Source organism: Cherax quadricarinatus, chromosome 72, assembly GCF_038502225.1.
Source record: "Cherax quadricarinatus isolate ZL_2023a chromosome 72, ASM3850222v1, whole genome shotgun sequence".
Classification (NCBI taxonomy): domain Eukaryota; kingdom Metazoa; phylum Arthropoda; class Malacostraca; order Decapoda; family Parastacidae; genus Cherax; species Cherax quadricarinatus.
The window spans coordinates 6329782-6350840 of record NC_091363.1 but is presented as its reverse complement, the minus strand read 5'-3'; the positions used below and the strand labels follow the sequence as shown (position 1 = coordinate 6350840).

Here is a 21059-nt window from a genome sequence, read left to right as displayed (position 1 = left end):
CCTCCAGACTTGGAAGAGCAAATGGTGCAGGAGTTTCGTTTCATCAAAGTGAAGTTCTTGCTCCCTAATACCACTCCTCTCCTCCAGCCCATGGATCAGTAGGTCATTTCAAATTTCAAAAAACTGTACAGTGTTTCAAAAGTGCTTTGAAGTGACCTCAGACACTGAATTGACCCTAAGAGAGTTCTGGAAAGATCACTTCAGTATCCTCAGTTGCATAAACCTTATAGGTAAGGCTTTGGAGGGAGTGACTTCCAGGACTTTGAACTCTGCTTGGAGAAAATTGTGGCCACAATGTGTACAAGAGAGGGATTTTGAAGGGTTTGGGGCTGACCCCAAGGAGCCTATGCCAGCTGTGGAATCTACTGTGGCATTGGGGAATTCCATGGGGTTGGATGCAAGTTTCGAGGCTGTGGAAGAGTTGGAGGAGGACCACGATGAAGAGCTAACCACTACAGAGCTGCAAGACCTTCATCTGCAACAGCAACAGACCACAGCTCAGGAAATTGCTTCAGAGGAGGAGGAAGAGAGATGGAGGAAGGTGCCTTCTTCAAAGATTAAGGACATTTGTACAATGTGGACAAAGGTGCAAACATTTATGGATGAACATTACCCTGACAAAGCTGCTGTGGGCTGTGTTGGCAACATGTACAATGACAATGTTGTGTCCTATTTTAGGGAAGTTTTAAAGAAACACCAGAAACAGACCTCTCTGGAACACTTTTTTGAGCAACAGGGGTCCAGAGACTCTCAAGCTGGTCCTAGTGGCATTAAAAAACAAAAAAAGGAAGTAACCCCGGAAAAGGACTTGGTACCTGAAGTCTTTATGGAAGAGGATTCCCCTTCCAAACAATAGTATACTTCCATCCTCTTCCCTCCTCTCGTCTCATCACTCATCAATAAGTCTTCAATAACGGTGTCATTTTAGTAATGTTTTATTTTGCACGTCTCATTGTTTTCTGTGTAGGGAAATGTATATTTCATGTAAAAAAAGTATTTATTTTAATATTTTTGGGTGTCAGGAACGGACTAATTGGATTTCCATTACAGTGGAACCTCAAATATCGAACTTTCTTCAGTCCAGAAGGCTGTTCGAGTGCCTTTACCGAATGAATTTATTCCCATCAGGAATAATGTAAATTAGATTAGTCCATTTCAGACCCTCAAAAATACGCTTACAAAAGCACTTACAAAAATACACTTACATAATTGGTTGTGTTGGGAGCAGTTCGATTTTTGAGGTTCCACTGTATTTCCTATGGGGAAAATTAATTCAGAATTCATCAGATTCGGGTTTAGTCACTCTCTCTGGAATGGATTAATTATAAAACCCAGGGGTCCACTGTAACTGTAATGTCAGTGTATTTTCGGTTCTGAACAATGAAAATTTGAAAGGTTACCTGGAACAATAAATAAATTTTTTCTTGAATATGATGTACTAACAGTATTACCTAACTAAAAATGAGCAAGTTATTTAAACAAAATTATGGATACTAACTTTTTCATGTCTATGTGCATGTCCCCTATTGTCTTCATTACTTCAGCTGGCAACGATTGATTTGTTCCATGCACAGTAGTCTTGGTGGCGAGGTTCATGTGGTTATGATAGACATATCTAAATGAGCTGCTCCCACTGTCAGAGCTGGTGCCAGAACTGCTTTTCTTGTTGATTTGTTCTCCTATGTCACTGGCTAATTGCGATACTTTGGCCTCTAACAGTCGATCGATTTTTTCATATAAAGACGGTGTTAGTGCTTCTCTCTCTGAAGAATGAAAAAACGGGATTCATCAGTCATCATTCTTTTCATGTGATTTTGAATTTCAAATTTAGTATACATTATATACTTGTGATATTTCTTATACAGCCTCTCCTCACTTAATGATGGAATTCCGTTCCTAAGACCACGTCAGTAAATGAATTCGTCATTAAGCAAGGAGCATACTATAATGGTAGTGGGTTTATGTCGACCATCTCTGATATTGTTTTAATGTCACCTTGTACCATTTACAACATTTTTAGTATATTTTTAAATGTTTATACAGTAGTGTACCGTATACTGTAGTAAAGAGAACAGAGGAAATCTGCACTAATATACTATATTATTTAGGTATGCATACTGGTCAGAGAGCCCGTTGTAAGTTCAAGTTGTCGGTAAACGAGTACATCGGTAAGTGAGGAGTGGCTGTATTTAAATATCAAATACCATATACTATATTACAGAAAGAGGTACACATAATCACCAATGATTATTTGAAAGGCTATCAAGCCATTACTCATATAAATTTTAATTTCTAGTACAATATAACCATACATCACTAGCACTAAAATGTTTAAGGAAGAGATGAGATATTGGGAAAAAATAATACGCTACTGTACTACAGTGGCTACAGTGGCAGCAGCATGGGAGTTCTGCGCCACAATACACAGCTTCTGTGGGTAAACCAGGTTTTCTAGAATGGCCTACTAAGACATCCAACAATATATTACATAGATAACTAAAAAAAATCAAGTTGGCATTTGCTCCATCTAGCACACCAGACAAAGGATCTCCACTGTCAGGAATGCTACACTACCAACCTGAATGGACTGAGGTGCATCCTACATACCCTCCAGCCATTAATTGCCTAATTCATGGTTAGAGGAAAACATTGGAGGGCCAGCACCAGAAAGAATTTCAAGATATAGTCAACCTCAGGTAAAAACTATCTTTTATCTAGTTTCTCCCCCTCATCAACCTTGAGGTAAGCTCCCCTACACCTACCCCACATAGCCCAGTCAACCAGGCCTTGACCAACCAAAGTGTCCTTCTGCGGGGATTCGTCTCCTAGCTCCTTTGATGGACGTCTGGGGTTATTACAAGACAAGGTCCCTCAATGAAAAGAGTGATCAGACAAACATGGATTGAAAAAAAAAATGAAACACAGCTAACTGAACTCCTGAACAAAAAAGCTGATGGAGTGGACAAACAGACTGATCAAATGAAACAGCAGCTGCAGCAGCAGCTTGCAAATGCCCTTATCAATAGTGACCTACTTCGTTTCTATTGATGGAAACACCTGTCGGGATGCCACTATCCAAGTAATAAAAAGATAAAATGCACATCACAAAAGACCCTATAGATATTAAGGAAGCAGTATTAGATAAACCTGGAGGCAAATGACCAGTCTTGTTCAGATCCAATACCCCTTCAATAAAACAGAAAAAGCATCTATGCGAGTGAGCATCTCACAAAAAAGCATCGGGTATTTTTATTCAGGCTGAGACAACTTCACTTGAGTAATGGTAATAGAATTTGTACACAACGGTCAAATTGTTAGGAAAACTGCAGAAGCACGATATAACCTGTTAATGTGACCTAAACACCGTCCTCAAACACAATCGGCTAAGTAAACCATCTTCAATATAATCACTACCTCATAACTCCACATAGTTGTAATAATTACTTTTTGCTAGTAGCATGGTTGACTAGCCAAAAAAAACACTCCTTTATCTGATCCTACAATGATTTAATATAGCAAATATTACCCATTACTATCTATTTTAGATCTACTGTCCCCACTGCTTTTTCTATAAACTTTTTACTCCTTACATCATTGAATTCTTTTACTTTTAATATTATACAACCCTGTACTTTCATATTACTGACAAAGAGCAAAGCCACAAGAAGTAATATAGACTGGGATTAATACCTAAAGAACTAGCCAGCAGATATACTATTACGCTAAAAAAAACTCAAGTCAAAACAACTACATTATTCCAAAAAGATTCAGTCAAATTAATGGAGATATAAAAAAGACTTGGAGAGCATATAAATCTGTAGGGGTGGGAAGGAGGAGTAGGGGTTATCCTTGAAAAGGTTGGAGGGAAGGGGTAAAGGAGGTTTTGTGGGTGAGGGCTTGGACTTCCAGCAAGCGTGCGTGAGCGTGTTAGATAGGAGTGAATGGAGACGAATGGATTTTGGAACCTGACGAGCTGTTGGAGTGTGAGCAGGGTAATATTTTGTGAAGGGATTCAGGGAAACTGACTAGCCGGACTTGAGTCCTGGAAATGGGAAGTACAATGCCTGCACTTTAAAAGAGAGGTTTGGGACACTGGCAGTTTGGAGGGACGTCTAAACTGTCGTATCTGAGTGCCACTGCAAAGACAGTGATTATGTATGAGTGATGGTGAAAGTGTTGAATAATTGTAAAAGTTTTTTTTCTTTCTTTTTGGGTCACCCTGCCTCGGTGAGAAACAGCCGACGTGTTAAAAAAAAAATAAAAAAGACCTGGAGAATATTGAGACATTGAACACTAGCAAGTTCATCAAATCCAAACATTATGGCATTCACTGCATGAAAATGACAAAAGTTCCCTATTTGGCAACAGCATTAATAATGGTATTAAAGAAGCCCCTATTAAGACTTCCATAATGTTATTTCCAATAATTATAAATACTCATGCCTTACTGTCACCACTTTACCAATCCATATAATGCACATCATTTCTCTGATGTAAATCCATATAAATTAGTTTTAAGTGTCCAACTTATGATGAGTGAATTACTTGTGCTGTACTGGCAAAATACCTAGGACAGTATTGAGTAATAAGTTAGTCTTAGGATTAGTTTGCCCAAAATGCCTTGCATAATAAGTGACTTTCTACACAAATAATCCACACAGAGAGAAGTTTTTCATTTCTCTCTCCTATGTGCAAGTTATTTGTGTATTGTAACAATCATGGTATTATGCCTTGTAAGTGGCTTTCTGTTGAATATGCATTTGTATCAAATTGTATTTGTATTATAATTGTATCAAAACTATAAACAAACTTATGTAAATGGAACTACTGTAACTTCTATATTCTTCTGTCAACAAACCGGCCACATCCCACCGAGGCAAGGTGGCCCAAAAAGAAAAACAAAAGTTTCTCTTTTTAAATTTAGTAATTTATACAGGAGAAGGGGTTACCAGCCCCTTGCTCCCGGCAATTTAGTCGCCTCTTATGGCACGCATGGCTTACGGAGGAAGAATTTTGTTCCACTTCCCCATGGAGATAAGAGGAAATAAACAAGAACAAGAACTAGAAAGAAAATAGAAGAAACCCCAGAGGGGTATGTATATATATGCTTGTATATGTATGTGTAGTGTGGCCTAAGTGTAAGTAGAAGTAGCAAGATGTACCTGAAATCTTGCATGTTTTCTTTCTTTTCTTTCAACACATTGGCTGTGTCCCACCAAGGCAGGGTGGCCCAAAATAAAAAACCAAAGTTTCTCCTTTTACATTTAGTAATATATACAGGAGAAGAGGTTACTAGCCCCTTGCTCCCGGCATTTTAGTCGCCTCTTACAACACGCATGGCTTACGGAGGAAGAATTCTGTTTCACTTCCCCATGGAGGTAAGAGGAAATAAACAAGAATAAGAACTAGAAAGAAAATAAAAGAAAACCCAGAGGGGTGTGTATATATGTGCTTGTACATGTATGTGTAGTGTGACCTAAGTGTAAGTAGAAGTAGCAAGACATACCTGAAATCTTGCATGTTCACGAGACAGAAAAAAGGACACCAGCAATCCTACCATCATGTAAAACAACTACAGGCTTTCATTTTACACTCAATTGGCAGGACGGTAGTACAGTGGACCCCCGGTTAACGAACTTTTTTCATTCCAGTAGTATGTTCAGGTGCCAGTACTGACCGAATTTTTTCCCATAAGGAATATTGTGAAGTAGATTAGTCCATTTCAGACCCCCAAACATACACGTACAAACGCACTTACATAAATACACTTACATAATTGGTCGCATTTGGAGGTGATCGTTAAGCGGGGGTCCACTGTACCTCCCTAGGAGGTTGCTGTCTACCAACCTATTACCTAGATATTTTATTTATCTTTTCTTTCTTTCAACACACCGGCCGTATCCCACCGAGGCGGGGTGGCCCAAAAGGAAAAACAAAAGTTTCTCCTTTTACATTTAGTAATATATACAGGAGAAGGGGTTACTAGCCCCTTGCTCCTGGCATTTTAGTCGCCTCTTACAACACGCATGGCTTACGGAGGAAGAATTCTGTTCCACTTCCCCATGGAGGTAAGAGGAAATAAACAAGAACAAAACTAGAAAGAAAATAGAAGAAAACCCAGAGGGGTGAGTATATATATGCTTGTACATGTATGTGTAGTGTGGCCTAAGTGTAAGTAGAAGTAGCAAGACGTACCTGAAATCTTGCATGTTTATGAGACAGAAAAAAAGACACCAACAATCCTACCATCATGTAAAACAATTACAGGCTTCCGTTTTACACTCACTTGGCAGGACGGTAGTACCTCCCTGGGCGGTTGCTGTCTACCAACTTACTACCTAGATTTTATTTATATATGCATGAAACATTCTGCTAGGTGACATTCATATATGGCCCACCTGGGAGAGTGAGACAAACAGTAGCTCCAGCTAAAGTGTAGACTAGTAGATTATATGACTGTAGGTCTCCATCCTCACTGCAGGCATATATGTGGATACTTGGTGTTACTCCTATACCCACAAACCTGAGAAATTACATTCTCATATTATTAAACCACACAATTTAAACTTACAAAATAAAGTAACAAAATACAGACAGTAGAATGAAGAATAAAATAAATCTAAAATGGTAAAAAAAAGTTCCACCATCAGTAAAACTGATAGGTCATTTTCCCCACACTCAAGCACTAGCTGCCATTCCACAGGCATTAATTACTGTTTTCAAACTATCATCCTGTTTCTAATTTTATGTTTCTCTCTAATCTGACTGAACATGCTATTTTTGATCAACTGTTTCCTTTCTACAGCAGAGTAATGTTTTACTGTGTGTTCAGTCTGTGTATAGACCACTTCAATCAACTGGGACAAGTGTGTGTAAAGTTTATAATGATTTGGTACTGAATACAGACTCACTGACTATTACTTGACATAATGACCAGAAAGATACGATTTCAGAAGCAAAGAACAGTATCCTTTAGGCCACAGCCAAAAAGACCACATATCAGTAATTTCATGAAGTTGTATTAAATGCAACAGGGAGCTCCAACAAAAATTAGCAGCAATGCATTTCCTGTAATCTTTACTGATGACAGTTCTCTTGGCAGATTCTGGAAAGGATATGGGAATGATAATAAATGCAATTCTTTTTTGGGTCCCATGGCTTTGGTGGGAGATGGTCAATGAGGTAAAAAAAAAATATTATATATATAAAAGGAGGAAAGTAAGAGCAGGGTGATGAGAATAGATGTAGGTAATAAAAGATTGGATATCAGATGGGAGGGAGTATGGAGGAAGTAATCTATTCAGATATTTGAACTGCAGATGAAAGATAAGTTGAGTCATAGAAATGATGAGGGGGGGGAGGGGGGTAGTTTGTTGAGGTATTTTTTTTATTATTATTATCACACTGGCCGATTCCCACCAAGGCAGGGTGGCCCGAAAAAGAAAAACTCTCACCATCATTCACTCCATCACTGTCTTGCCAGAAGGGTGCTTTACACTACAGTTTTTAAACTGCAACATTAACACCCCTCCTTCAGAGTGCAGGCACTGTACTTCCCATCTCCAGGACTCGAGTCCGGCCTGCCGGTTTCCCTGAACCCCTTCATAAATGTTACTTTGCTCACACTCCAACAGCACGTCAAGTATTAAAAACCATTTGTCTCCATTCACTCCTATCAAACACGCTCACGCATGCCTGCTGGAAGTCCAAGCCCCTCGCACACAAAACCTCCTTTACCCCCTCCCTCCAACCTTTCCTAGGCCGACCCCTACCCCGCCTTCCTTCCACTACAGACTGATACACTCTTGAAGTTATTCTGTTTCGCTCCATTCTCTCCACATGTCCGAACCACCTCAACAACCCTTCCTCAGCCCTCTGGACAACAGTTTTGGTAATCCCGCACCTCCTCCTAACTTCCAAACTACGAATTCTCTGCATTATATTCACACCACACATTGCTCTCAGACATGACATCTCCACTGCCTCCAGCCTTTTCCTCGCTGCAACATTCATCACCCATGCTTCACACCCATATAAGAGCGTTGGTAAAACTATACTCTCATACATTCCCCTCTTTGCCTCCAAGGACAAAGTTCTTTGTCTCCACAGACTCCTAAGTGCACCACTCACCCTTTTCCCCTCATCAATTCTATGATTCACCTCATCTTTCATAGACCCATCTGCTGACACGTCCACTCCCAAATATCTGAATACATTCACCTCCTCCATACTCTCTCCCTCCAATCTGATATCCAATCTTTCATCACCTAATCTTTTTGTTATCCTCATAACCTTACTCTTTCCTGTATTCACTTTCAATTTTCTTCTTTTGCACACCCTACCAAATTCATCCACCAATCTCTGCAACTTCTCTTCAGAATCTCCCAAGAGCACAGTGTCATCAGCAAAGAGCAACTGTGACAACTCCCACTTTATGTGTGATTCTTTATCTTTTAACTCCACGCCTCTTGCCAAGACCCTCGCATTTACTTCTCTTACAACCCCATCTATAAATATATTAAACAACCACAGTGACATCACACATCCTTGTCTAAGGCCTACTTTTACTGGGAAATAATTTCCCTCTTTCCTTTCTTTGTTGAGGTATCTGTTAAGAAAAATTAATTTTTTCTGCTGAGGAAAAAAAACAAAAAGAGTAATGTGCTAGTGAATACTGGCATCAACACTGTTATATGGGTGTGAGGCATGGGCCTCACACTCGTATAACAGTGGAGATATATTGGAGGGGGGGGGATGCATTGTGTGAATATTATGTAAAGAGTCTACAGCATCAGATTTAGATGATGTGGGGTTACCAAAGATATAATTTAGAGGGCTTGAGAAGAGGTTTGGGCATTTAGAGAGGATGGAGAAGTACAGGATGACCAAGAGGATATTTGAGTGGAAAGATGGAAGGAGGGATAAATGTTACCCCAGGAAGAATTGGAGGGGAAGGAGGGTAAAGGAAATTTCGAGTGCTAGGGGCACAAGCATCCAAAAGGCCTGTGTGAGCATTTTAGATCGAAGTGAGTGAAGACAAATGATTTTTATGGACTGATGTGCTGTTGGAATGTCAGAAGGTAACATTTATGAAGCAATTCAGGGAAACTTGTTACCCAGACCCGAGTTCCAGAGGTGGCAAGAACAGAAGGATTGGTGGGGATGTCACGATTCAGATGTTCATTGGAACCATTATGTTTGCACACTTCTGGTGGCTAATGACTGATATTGAATGTGTTTCCTTATTTTTTGAGTCACCCTACCTCACTGGGAGATGGCCAGTGTTAAAAAAGAATGTAACTTGAATCACTATCATGAACATATTAAAGCACACCAAAGATTAAATATGTGTATACAAAAGGTTTTTGTACCTGGAGAGATAACTGGTCGGTGCAGATGAAGAACTCTGAAAACTGGTTTCTAAGCGGCCTGGAAGCAGCTGATCATTCAGGTACCGGGAAAGAGATCGAAGGTCCTCCAAGCTCAAGCCACACCTGCAATGTACTGCATAGTTTTTGGGACTTGATGAGCTGTGGGCAAGGTAACATTCTGTGAAAGGATTCAGGGAAATTGGTTAGCCAGACTTGAGTCCTGGAGGTGGGAGGTACAGTGCCTGCACTCTGGAGGAGAGGTGGGGATATTTACAGTTTGGAGGGGCATCTGTTGTGTTGTGCCTGCACACCTCTGGCAAAACAGTGATGAAGCGAATGAGGGTAAGAGCATTTCTTTTTCGGGTCACCCTACCTTGGTGGGAGATGGATAGTGTTATAAAAAAAATACAATTTTATTTCTGATATAGATATATACAAACAGGTGAACAAGGTACTGTCCTGGAGAATTTCTAATCACTGAACTATTTACACAATTACTTCTACCTATATACTTATGATTACCTTATCTGTTAATGGGTCTGGGGATCAAAGTTCTGTAGTCTGGTCTCAGAATAGGCATAGTCAATTGCAAAGGAAATCTTACATTAATTAGAGTTATTAATAAACATTAGTCTGCTTAGCTATTTCATCAGTACTGTCACAGCAGTCTAAATATATCCCTGCCCACTAGAATCATTCCTAGCAATAGCCAAATTTTTAAGTGCTTGACTGTATTACATTCTGGCCACAATTTGTGAAAGCAAACTGCTGGCAGAATATGTACAGTATATGTACAAGCAACAGTGAATGGATTAAAAGCCCAGCAAGATACAGTATAGTATACACAGTTTCAACTGATGGATGTTCTAGCCTGACAATGTGTAACAAAATTCCAATACTGTAAATTTTGGGAAATGGAGTAGTAGTTTTTAACAACACATTCCTTACATAACTAATAAACAGCAGATATGTACATTATTAATACATGGTACAGAAGATACACAAATAACCCGCACAGTGTGACATTTACAAAGTCACAGTGTGACTTTGTAAATGGTCCAAGTTGGACCGAAACGTCGTCGTAAGCTCCTCTCTTCTATGTGCGGGTTATTTGTGTATCGTTCCAGTCACGGTATTGTGCCTTTTTTTGTTATTTACAGAAGATAAATTTATTAAAGCTGCATTCTCATGAATATACAGTACGCACCAGACAACATGATGATTGTAGAAGAATGCTGTGTGGCTGATATTTGGAAAGGATGATTGAAGAAGAGAGAGGCAGCAATGAATCCTCAGGAATGTTTGTCTGTCAAGTGGTAGGAATGACACACCCGACCACACTGCCAGGATGTCTCCACTGCTCATATCCACTGATGATACATACTGAAAGGAAAAACTACCATTCTCAAAACAAACTATGAGGAGTATATACACCAATTTATTTAAGAAAATGTTAAGTAAGATTCCATGATAATCCTGAACAATATAATGATTTTTTCAACAAACTGGGTGTCTTCCACCAAGGTAGGGTGACCCAGAAAAAAAAGAAACACTTTCAGCACATTCACTCCATCAATTTCTTGCCAGTGATGGAGCGATTCTTGCACCAATGCTACAGTTCAAAACCCAAAACCTGCAAATATTCTCACTCACTTATCACCAAAATTTTATTAAAATTAAACATTAAATTTCATCATTTGCATGTAATAAGCTTTTATTGAGCTCCAGTCAAGTAGTCCTCACTAATCGAGGAAATAAATGAGCATTGCTTTTTTAAAGATTGGAGGAGGCCTCTCAAAAATTACACCAAATTCTGAATAAAATATGTAAACTATCCTACATATTATTTTTACACAAGTGAAATAAAAACCTTGTGCCTAGTAACTTAGTGTCTACCTGGCGGTGGTTCTTGGAGTATTGGCAAAGCAGCCAGATCCTGACCAGGTTAACAATTAAACCATACAAAACCATAGAATTATAAACTTGTAAAATTATTAACTTGGAAAAGAGTGTGTAAATCTTAAAATTATCTACCAAATGTAAATTCCCAAGAGCCCAGTTTCATTACATTAATATCATACAATACAATGACTTTCAGCCCAAATTCAAAAGCTTACCGAATTTACAAAAGTGTTGAGTGTTGATCTGAGACCCTGAAGTCCTGCTGATGTGAGAACACTAGCAAAGGAGGCATGCTGCAGAGTGAAGGAATGGTACAAGCTGATTAATCTTGCCCGCAATATTACATCCTGCACTCCCTCACTCTGGTATTCTCGTACTGGCCCTGACTCACGCATTTTAGAGATCCATCCTATGCCAACAGTCTAAAAAAAAAAAAAAAAATTGAAAAAAAAAAAAAAAAATGGATATTTCTGTAATTTAACAGTAGTGAAAGTCTGCACTTGTAAATAATGTCTATGTACATATCATTATACAGTTTCAGCCAAAAAAAACTTTTGGCATAAAAAAAAAATGCTGGCCACTGATCTTGTATGAAATAGGATTAAAAATGTAATGAAAGCAAATGGTCAAATGACCTGATATTGATGTTTTGTATTTTCCAAGTTCTCTAATAAAGCTCATAAAGCTGTTTGTGTGTTTTATTCATCCTTTTCCAAACTTGTTTTTTAAAGGCAAAATTTGCTTTGCCGAGGCTGTATGTACAGTGCCAGTACTGTACTATACTGGAAATTCTTGGCATTTTTTGTCAGCTAGAAAGAAAACATAACAGTGGAATATGATACTATGTATATTAGTTTTGCACCAGGACTTCCTTTTCACATATCCTGTATCACACACCACAAGCACAGCTCTGTTCTTGTAGCTACAAATAGGTACTGGTAAGATAATCAAAATAATTATATTGGTCCCTTAATTGATATATTATACAGACTTGCACTTTGACTACGGTATTTAATTAATTTACATTAAATCCATAAAAACATTAGTCATCACTTTTAGTCTTTTTGTGTATAGTACCTAGCTTAATTTGTATAACTGTATACAGTATTAAAAATTAGCAGTGAAAGGCTGAATATAATCAGGATTTTTACTAACAAAATACTGTACCTCATTCCTTTCATTTACTTAAGTGCTCTGAATATGCACAATAATGGCAAAGATTTCTCAGTGATGTTTACAAACTAAGGCCCCCGACTATACATACCATGACCATCCACATGTCCGACTCTGGCTGGTAGAACACTTGCCGTGTCTTCTGTGTGTGTACTGCTTCACAGTCTCCATCTTTCTTGAAAGTTCTGTGGAAAAAAAAAATAAAATTTGAATCCTGAATTGTGTGTTTTTTTATATCCTGAATTCATTGTCCCCCCAAAATAGCAGGCAATATGGTCAGCTGGTTATATCATTAAACAATCGTATTTGCTATAGCAAATTTTATTCAACACTTTGGTCATCTACCACCTTGGCAGTGTTATCAAAAGAATATGGTACATTCACTGTCACTTTCTATCTGCTATTCAGTAATGCATTGAATCTTGTCCAATAGGAAGCCTGTAAACTACCTCAATTTCCTATCCAGAGTACATTATTATTGTAATAATCAAAAAGAAGCGCTAAAGCTTCTAGGGTCATACAGCTATCCAGAGTACAGGCATTGTATTTCCTAACATTTAAATGTCTCTTCAAGAACACTGTTTACACTCCAACAGCATGGCAAATTCCATACATCATTCCCTTTCATTCACTCCATTCTAACACACATCCTTCTGAATGTTCAAACACACACTGCACTTTCAACCACCTTCCAAGTTTTTCCTCAGACACCCTTACATTACTCCTTTCATTCAGCTCTGGTTATAATACTCTCAAACAACATATCTTGCATTTTTCTTGGAACTTTGACTTTTGTAACACTACACCATCTAATTTCATTGTATCCTATTTTTTGTATAGCATTCACACTACAAACTGATCCCCCCCAAAAAACATTTTAACTAACTTCTCTGCTGCAACAGTACACAGAAATTTGTAAGATATACATGTACCTGCCATCTTACTGGCCATGAATGAAAAAGTTAAGACCAGCAATCCCACCAGGGTGCAAAACCTTTACCGAGTTTCTACTTCATACTCTGATGATGGGATGGTAGTACCATTCCTCCTTGGACGAACCTACTACAATAACAGTATATAAATCAAATACAATACTAAAGCAGGGCACAAAAAACAGGGGAAGAGCCTATGCTGCTTCTGTTGGATGGTGCCGTGTATCAGAATCATGGTTTTTATAGTGCAAATGTATTGCCTAATGTTTAACCCTTTGACTGTCGAAAGCCCCTTTCTGAAACTGTCATTCTATGTCAAAAAATTTTTTTGAAGAAAAAAAAAAAAAAAAAAAATTCTCACGAAATGATAGAGAATCTTTTCCCGATGGTAATGAACCAAAAGTACAAAATTTGATCGAAAACTTACAGAATTACGCTCCCGCAAAGTTAGTGATCTCAGCAATATATACGCATCGGCAATTTTGCCAATTTTGAGCCCGATTTTCGGCCAATTCCATTGTTCCAGTCGACCAAACTCTCAGCTATTTCTTTAGAATTCCATTTTTTCTATCAATTGAGTACAAGAAACTACCCATTTACTGATTTCAACTACCAAATCAAGTGGTCAAAAATTGGTAATTTGGCCAATTTCATGCAAATTAAAAAAGATGCCAATTTCAAAATAGGGTCCATAATAAACAATGCAGACATTCTTGGTACAAAAATAACATACCCTCTGTTTATCAGTCACATCTACGCCCGTCTTGTATTACTCTTGCATTCTATTTTGATTTTTTATTCACACAAAAAATAGAAGATTTACTGTTATGCAGACTACTGCATTATTGTAAAAAATGGTATAAATAATATCTGTGCACTAGTGAAAGAATATTAAACTCCCCAGTTGACGTGTATTGGACGTGTGGTGTGATTTGCTTACTCTTGAACATTGGTCACACGAGCTTTTAAATCTCTGCACAAAAAATAAACCAGAACATTTCCGCTACCTTTGAGTCACCATATCAAAAACAATATACTCAATTTGCGAGGAGCCCCAGACCGACAAAAAGCTGTTTAACCGATATCGTGAAACTAATCAAAATCAATCCTATTTCTGTGCGCAGGGAGACACTGGTCAGAGAAATAGCAAGCATCGAACTTAAGCTAAAAGAATCCTTTAGGAGTCAGGAATCGCGGGAAGAACTAAAAGCTATAAATGAAATCGAAAGAAACCCAAAGTATGTGTTTTCCATTCCTATGGAGAGGGAGCATGGACACGGGGGTCGTCCCTCAGTTACTAAAAACAACAGACATAGCCCCACTCCACAAAGGGGGCAGTAAAGCAACAGCAAAGAACTACAGACCAATAGCATGAAATTGAGAATACAACCATAAATACTGTTATATACAAAAATACACCTCCCCAAAGATGGCATTTTAATCCAAAAACAGTCGGAGAAATTTACAACCATTTTTACACCTCAAAGATGGCATTTTAATCCAAAAACAGTCGGAGTTTTTTTTTCTCATTATGCACTGCGTGCTGCAGGATTTTTTTTATACAGTGCACACTGACCACACAGACCCATTCTCTCACATGTGGGCCTACCAGCTTCTCCTGCTTGATTTGAAGCAGATAGAATTATTGAGTATATATACGTCTAAAACACTGGCTCGAAAGACGTATATATACGACTGAAACAGTCAAAGGGTTAAATTGCTATACACTGAGATTTTACGAACAAAATTAATATGACTTTCAGTGTTCATTATTAAAAAAAAAAATCTGAAATGGTAATTTTTTCTGAAGGTAATGACATCAAAAGTATGAAATTTGATGGAAAACTAATGGAATTACGCAGGTGCAAAGTAAGCGGTCTTGGTGCAATTTACGCATCAGCAATTTTGCCCACTTTTGAGTCCTATTTTAAGGCAATTCTATTGCTCCATTCAACCAAATTCTTTGCTATTTCACTAGTATACATTCTGTTCTATCAATTTAGCACAAACTGCCTGTTCAATTATTGCATCTACCCTATAAAGTGCACATAAGCTTGTAATTTGCCTAATTTTACACCAAATTAAAAAAAATACCAATTTAAGAACAGATTCCAAAATAAACAATGTAGACATTCTTGGCAGTAAAAACATTTCTTCTGTTCATTTAATCATATTCCCAGGCCTCTTCTATATTATACTTGCCTTCCATTTTGAGTAAATAATCACACAAAAATAGAACATATACTCTATTTCTCAGATAATAAAATATAACCAGGAATGATTAGTCATGGTTTACAGTGCCAAATAATTGAATCAGACTGATTAAAAACCCATGTAACAGACTGAGGAGAGTAGGAGGGCCTTACCCATCCTCAGCAATACACTGGCAAAAATCTAATATTTCTGCTCCTTTGAGTTCAATTTCAAGCTACTTCCACTCCTGAAACCAATTCAAATCATCACTATTTCTGTAGTATGTAACAAAAAAAGGCACAATACCGTGACTGGAACGATACACAAATAACCCGCACATAAAAGAGAAGCTTACGACGACGTTTCGGTCCGTCGTCATAAGCTTCTCTCTTTTATGTGCGGGTTATTTGTGTATTCTGTAGTATGTCTTCCAATCCATCAAACATTATACAAAAACAGCCAATAAAACCATAAAAACCATCCAACAAAACACCTTAAATTTGCTATTTTAAACCATACAAACAGTCAGTTATGTTTTCTCAACATGCACTGCATGGTGTAGGATTTTTTTTATATTGTCCACACTAGGCCAAAATCTACCACTCACAGTTTACCCAAATGAGCTATGTGAGGGACCCTGACCTCAATGACGTAGCTCTATGTGACAGCCACCGACAGTGTTAAGCAAGTGTTACCTGTAGTTATGTAATTCTAAGAAAAAACATTCTTCATAATAAAGATCATTAATTAAGATATTATTTCTTACCTTGAAAATCTAGTAATAGCCTCAGCCAAGCCCACATGCCGTACTTGTGTATCTATGTCAGTTGAACTAGGGTGATAAAATAGTATTTTCTCATGTTCCTGAGGACAAAAAAACAAAAAAAATTGAAAAGCAGTTACAAATTTAAAACTATCACCCTATTTCCCCACTTTACAAAAATTAATCACCTTTCAAAACTTAAGGGTCAGATCCACAGTACAGTGCAGCCTCTCCTCACTTAATTATGGAGTTCCATTCCTAAGACCATGTTGGTAAATGAATTCGTCGCTTAGTGAAGAGCATACTATAATGGTAGTGGGTTTGTGTCAACCATCTTTGATACTGTTTTAATGTCACCTGTGTACCATTTATAACATTTCTGGTATATTTTTAAATGTTTATACAGTAGTGTACCATATATTGTAATAAATAGAACTGAGGAAATCAGCTCTAATATACTACATTATTTAGATATGCATACTGGTCAGAGAGCCCGTCGTAAGTCCGAGTATGTCGCTAAGTGAGGAGAGGCTGTACCAACTACTGTCAACTCTTATGACAGGGAATAGATACTTTCAAAAGTGAATGTAACAACTTGACTCTTCTATGTTAGAGAAATTCAAGTCCAGTATCATCGCTATTACAAAAATTGAGCTAAATTTTCATACATGTGGCCCTAACTAACCTTCACTTCCATGCCTCTCATTTCCCATGTACTGTATGACCCTGTATGAGTGTAGCACTTCCCCATAAATAACAAAATAATATTAACAATACCATGCGTGTTGTAAGAAGCAACTAAAATGCCAGGAGCAAGGGGCTAGTAACCTCCTTCTCCTGTATACATTACTAAAGTTAAAGAGAAACTTTTGTTTATCTTTTTGGGCCACACTGCTTTGGTGGGATATGGCCGGTTTGTTGAAAGAAGAATATTAATGATAATATACAGTAACAGTAATAACAGTTAGTATTTTGCCAGTTTTCATTTATTACTGCTGCATTTGTTGGATATACTGGCTTGTAAGTGATGAGCTGAGTAAGAGAATTTATTGCTTTGCAATTATTTAATTCTAAGAAAACTTAACTAACATGTACATAGTGCAAGTTTATTTATTAAACAATTATTTGCAATATTACTTGAAACTACAATGACATCTTTTTGACTGCTCTCTGAAGATTTGGTGGAATAATGACATGCTTGCAGAGAAGAACTCCGAGGGCTTTATCAGGGAGGAATGGGTAACTAGTACCAGTGACTGGTGGGTAGAGAAGATTGTTTCTCTGTGATTATAACAATGAACAATTCTGCATGCAAATGACTTTGTCCACCGTTTCTAAATGAACCGACCCAGCAGATTTTGTCCCATATTTCTGAAGTCCGTTAAACTGAGGTCCATAAAACTGAGGGTTTACTGAATAAAATTTCTTCTTTGCTATAAGTGTGTTTACAGCCCCATCCATCAGCTTACAGCCACATAACCACATCTTTAAAGACTTGCTTCACATTCGATGAGTTTATTTACTTGAGGGAAATAGCAAAAATGTGAGGAAGTGCCCTCCCCTCCCAACTAAATATACAAAACTTCAGTATGGACCCCATAAACTCAAATTTTAAATGTAACATCTTTGATACAACAGCTGGACTGAGGAATTATCATGACATTTAAGTGCTACTACATTCATCAGACAGTCAGTGCAGTAAGGTATGACAACTCACTGGAGTGTCAGACTTCTGGAATAAATTTAACACTGCTGTGAAGCAGGCTCTGAAGCAAGCATTTATGCCTTATCATTTGCATAGAGCTCCAAGGTAAAGCAGAGCAGAATCCATTGCAGAATACCTGAGAGCTCAAATACAATCATCAACACAAAAACTGCAGTCAACCCTAGGCCCAAGAATCATAATCATCTACCTCAGACCAACAAAAACAGCCATCCACCTTACCCTGATAGGGACAAACCCTACAAGTACATGTGACTAGCAGTAACAGCCTGGTTGATCAGGCCCTGGTCCACCATGAGGCCTGGTTACAGACCGGGCCACGGGGGCACTGACCCCCAGAACTCTCTCCAGGTATCAGTATTGTAAAATTAAACTGCAGTATTATTATAATCAAACCATAGAACAGTTCTGTATTATTATAATATTCATGGGAAAGCACTAAACCCACAGGGTCATACAGAGTCAGAGAAATGAGACTACTGTAGTCATGGGGAAATGATATATCTGTAGGGAGTCATATAGTGCCTGGGGAATGAAAGAAAATCCGGTTTGATCCAAGGAAGTGCAAGACAAGTCCACTTCCTTGGATCAAAAGCCTCTCGGGTTCACCGGTATCAGGGCACCTCCTCCCTCGGGCGAGGGAGTCAGATTTAATAGAGTTCGATCCAAGGCGTAGCTCTTAATTACTCGGATCACAAGCCTTTGAAAAACATGAGCACAACTCCCCTGAAGAATAAAACACCTGTAAATCTAATAAAATAATCCCTACAGGTAACACGTCAGGATAATATTGGACAGACCTGAGCTCCTCACTCTTCTTTATACTCACGTGTCCTTCCTTCTGCCCAAAGTTGGCGTTAAAAATGAATAAGTGTAAAAGCTTTGGCTCTGACGAATTCTCGCCTGACATTATAATGAACTGAGGTTGAGTAACACATAAGAAACATATGTCAAACACCTACAGCAGCCAGGCCCAAAACACTGAGCAAAACTCGTCTTAACCTCCAGCCGTAGCCTTCTCCTCTATATTATTTTATTTTCGTATTTTTCACGCCATTATATCCAGAGTTAATTATTAAAATTGCAAGAAATATTTTGGGACAATTAAATTCTAACCACACTAAGCTTATTGTAGTGCATTTATTACGCATGGTAAATGTCGAAGCCACTTTTATGCATTTCGAATTATTAGCTGAAGTTTAGCATTCGAATATAAAAGAACTAGTTATTTAAGTGGTGAATATCATTATTTTAATTTAAGTTATTGTCAAAGTTTCATTTTCCTACAACTTTTCGTTATTTCGTTCATAACTCGACAAGAGCTCCTCCAGTCGGTTTCAAATTTTCAAGGCTTGGGTAGGGTAACTAGGGAGAGATTTTTAAAACACTTGGCAGGTATCAAAGTATTTTATCCACAGTTGTATATTACAAACCAAGCTGGAAAATACCCTGACTTTGCTCCCTCTAAATAAAGCACTGCCCCCTCTTTTTTTTTTTTGGGGGGGGGGGTGACCTAATTCATGTTTGCATAAGTAACTCATTGCGAATGTGACCAGATATAAACGTGTAAATAGTTCATTTCAAGGACCCCAGAGGAAATAAGTAACTTTGTCTGATTTTTTGGGGAGTTATCCTAGGTAATCTACACATACAGTTTATTAAGGCAGGTAAGCGAGTATTCGTGGCACCCTCACTGGTGGCTAAAGCTCCCGCTTCACACACGGAGGGCCCGGGTTCGATTCCCGGCGGGTGGAAACATTTCGACACGTTTCCTTACACCTGTTGTCCTGTTCACCTAGCAGCAAATAGGTACCTGGGTGTTAGTCGACTGGTGTGGGTCGCATCCTGGGGGACAAGATTAAGGACCCCAATGGAAATAAGTTAGTCCTCGATGACGCACTGACTTTCTTGGGTTATCCTGGGTGGCTAACCCTCCGGGGTTAAAAATCCGAACGAAATCTTATCTTATCTCATCTTATCTTATTGGCTTCTTGGGAGCTCTTCGCATCTCCAGCCCTTGTTTTCTTAAAGAAGAATGTATTTACATTACACAAGCCTTTACACGTCTTCAGTTTCCATCTTTCTTCATCCGAGATTGCAGACTAAAGGCACAAGCTTCCTCAACATGCCTCACGAACCTGCGTAATGACCGCGAGTTCAAACCCCACCCGCTGTATAACCCATGTGGTTTAGCGCTTCTTTCTGATAATAATAATCAAACCCCACCCTGTCATGTAGGGGGGTATTGATTAGGGGAATAAGAGGGTAAGCGGAGGGAGTCAGTAGGTAGGGGACAGGCGAGGCAGTAGGAGGGATGAGTGCGGAGGTCGGTAGGTAATGTGAGGTCACTGGTGACTACAACTTCACCTCTCATTACTCTACCCACCACTCCACACTACTCACCCTCTCACTACTTTAACTAAACATAAATAAATGGAAATATGAATAAATAACAGGGACAGTGAATATTACTATCCTACTCAAACACAGTTTATTATTAAGTCCTTGCACAATAATATATTTGGGAACAGGAGTACATCATTGGGGTTTAGATAAATGGGGTGGTACACATAAGCAGTGAGACAGGGAACACAATCAACTTGACGAAAATGAATATAACTTACAATATAGTACAGAGGACAGTTCACTACAGGAACTAAGCCACAGGCCCCAATACAGCACGAGTACTGCGCCAAGCCAGTACTCTGCCCAATGCCTCCAACAGTCTTCTCCAGAGACTTCAGCAGCCTTCTCCCGAGCCCTGCACCCCAGCAGCAGCTCCGCTCGAAGTCTCTGCTCGGAGCTCTGCACCCAGGCCAGTGCTCCGCACAAATCTCCTGATCATGCTCTTCCTTGGGCTTTTATGGTGGTCCAAGCACCCTCTACAATGAGGTGTGCACACGTGGTGTTGATCTGACGCCTAGGTCTGACGCCGTCAAGAACAAAAGATCTCAGACGTGGGCGTGGCTGACAGACGTTTGCCAAGGCAAGGTGTGACCATA

The 21059-nt window shown here is 38.7% G+C and overlaps 1 protein-coding gene across 2 annotated transcripts in view; it reads right to left on the bottom strand.

Moving 5' to 3' along the window:
* Window positions 1-19052, bottom strand: part of Ccz1 (vacuolar fusion protein CCZ1) — a 38551-nt gene extending 19499 nt beyond the window's left edge. The window contains exons 1-9 of one of the 2 annotated variants that reach the window (XM_053795085.2): window positions 18887-19052; window positions 16338-16435; window positions 12538-12631; window positions 11489-11695; window positions 10579-10754; window positions 9372-9494; window positions 6399-6523; window positions 1499-1763; window positions 1187-1256 (exon numbers count right to left, since the gene is read on the bottom strand). In XM_053795085.2, coding sequence (XP_053651060.1) covers window positions 1202-1256; window positions 1499-1763; window positions 6399-6523; window positions 9372-9494; window positions 10579-10754; window positions 11489-11695; window positions 12538-12631; window positions 16338-16435; window positions 18887-18967 — 1224 coding nt within the window. In that variant the 5' untranslated portion in view covers window positions 18968-19052 and the 3' untranslated portion in view covers window positions 1187-1201. Of the gene's footprint in view, window positions 1-1186; window positions 1257-1498; window positions 1764-6398; window positions 6524-9371; window positions 9495-10578; window positions 10755-11488; window positions 11696-12537; window positions 12632-16337; window positions 16436-18886 lie in introns of those variants that run through there. The other variant, XM_053795084.2, reaches the window with a different exon arrangement.
* Between the last annotated feature and the right edge of the window lie 2007 nt (window positions 19053-21059).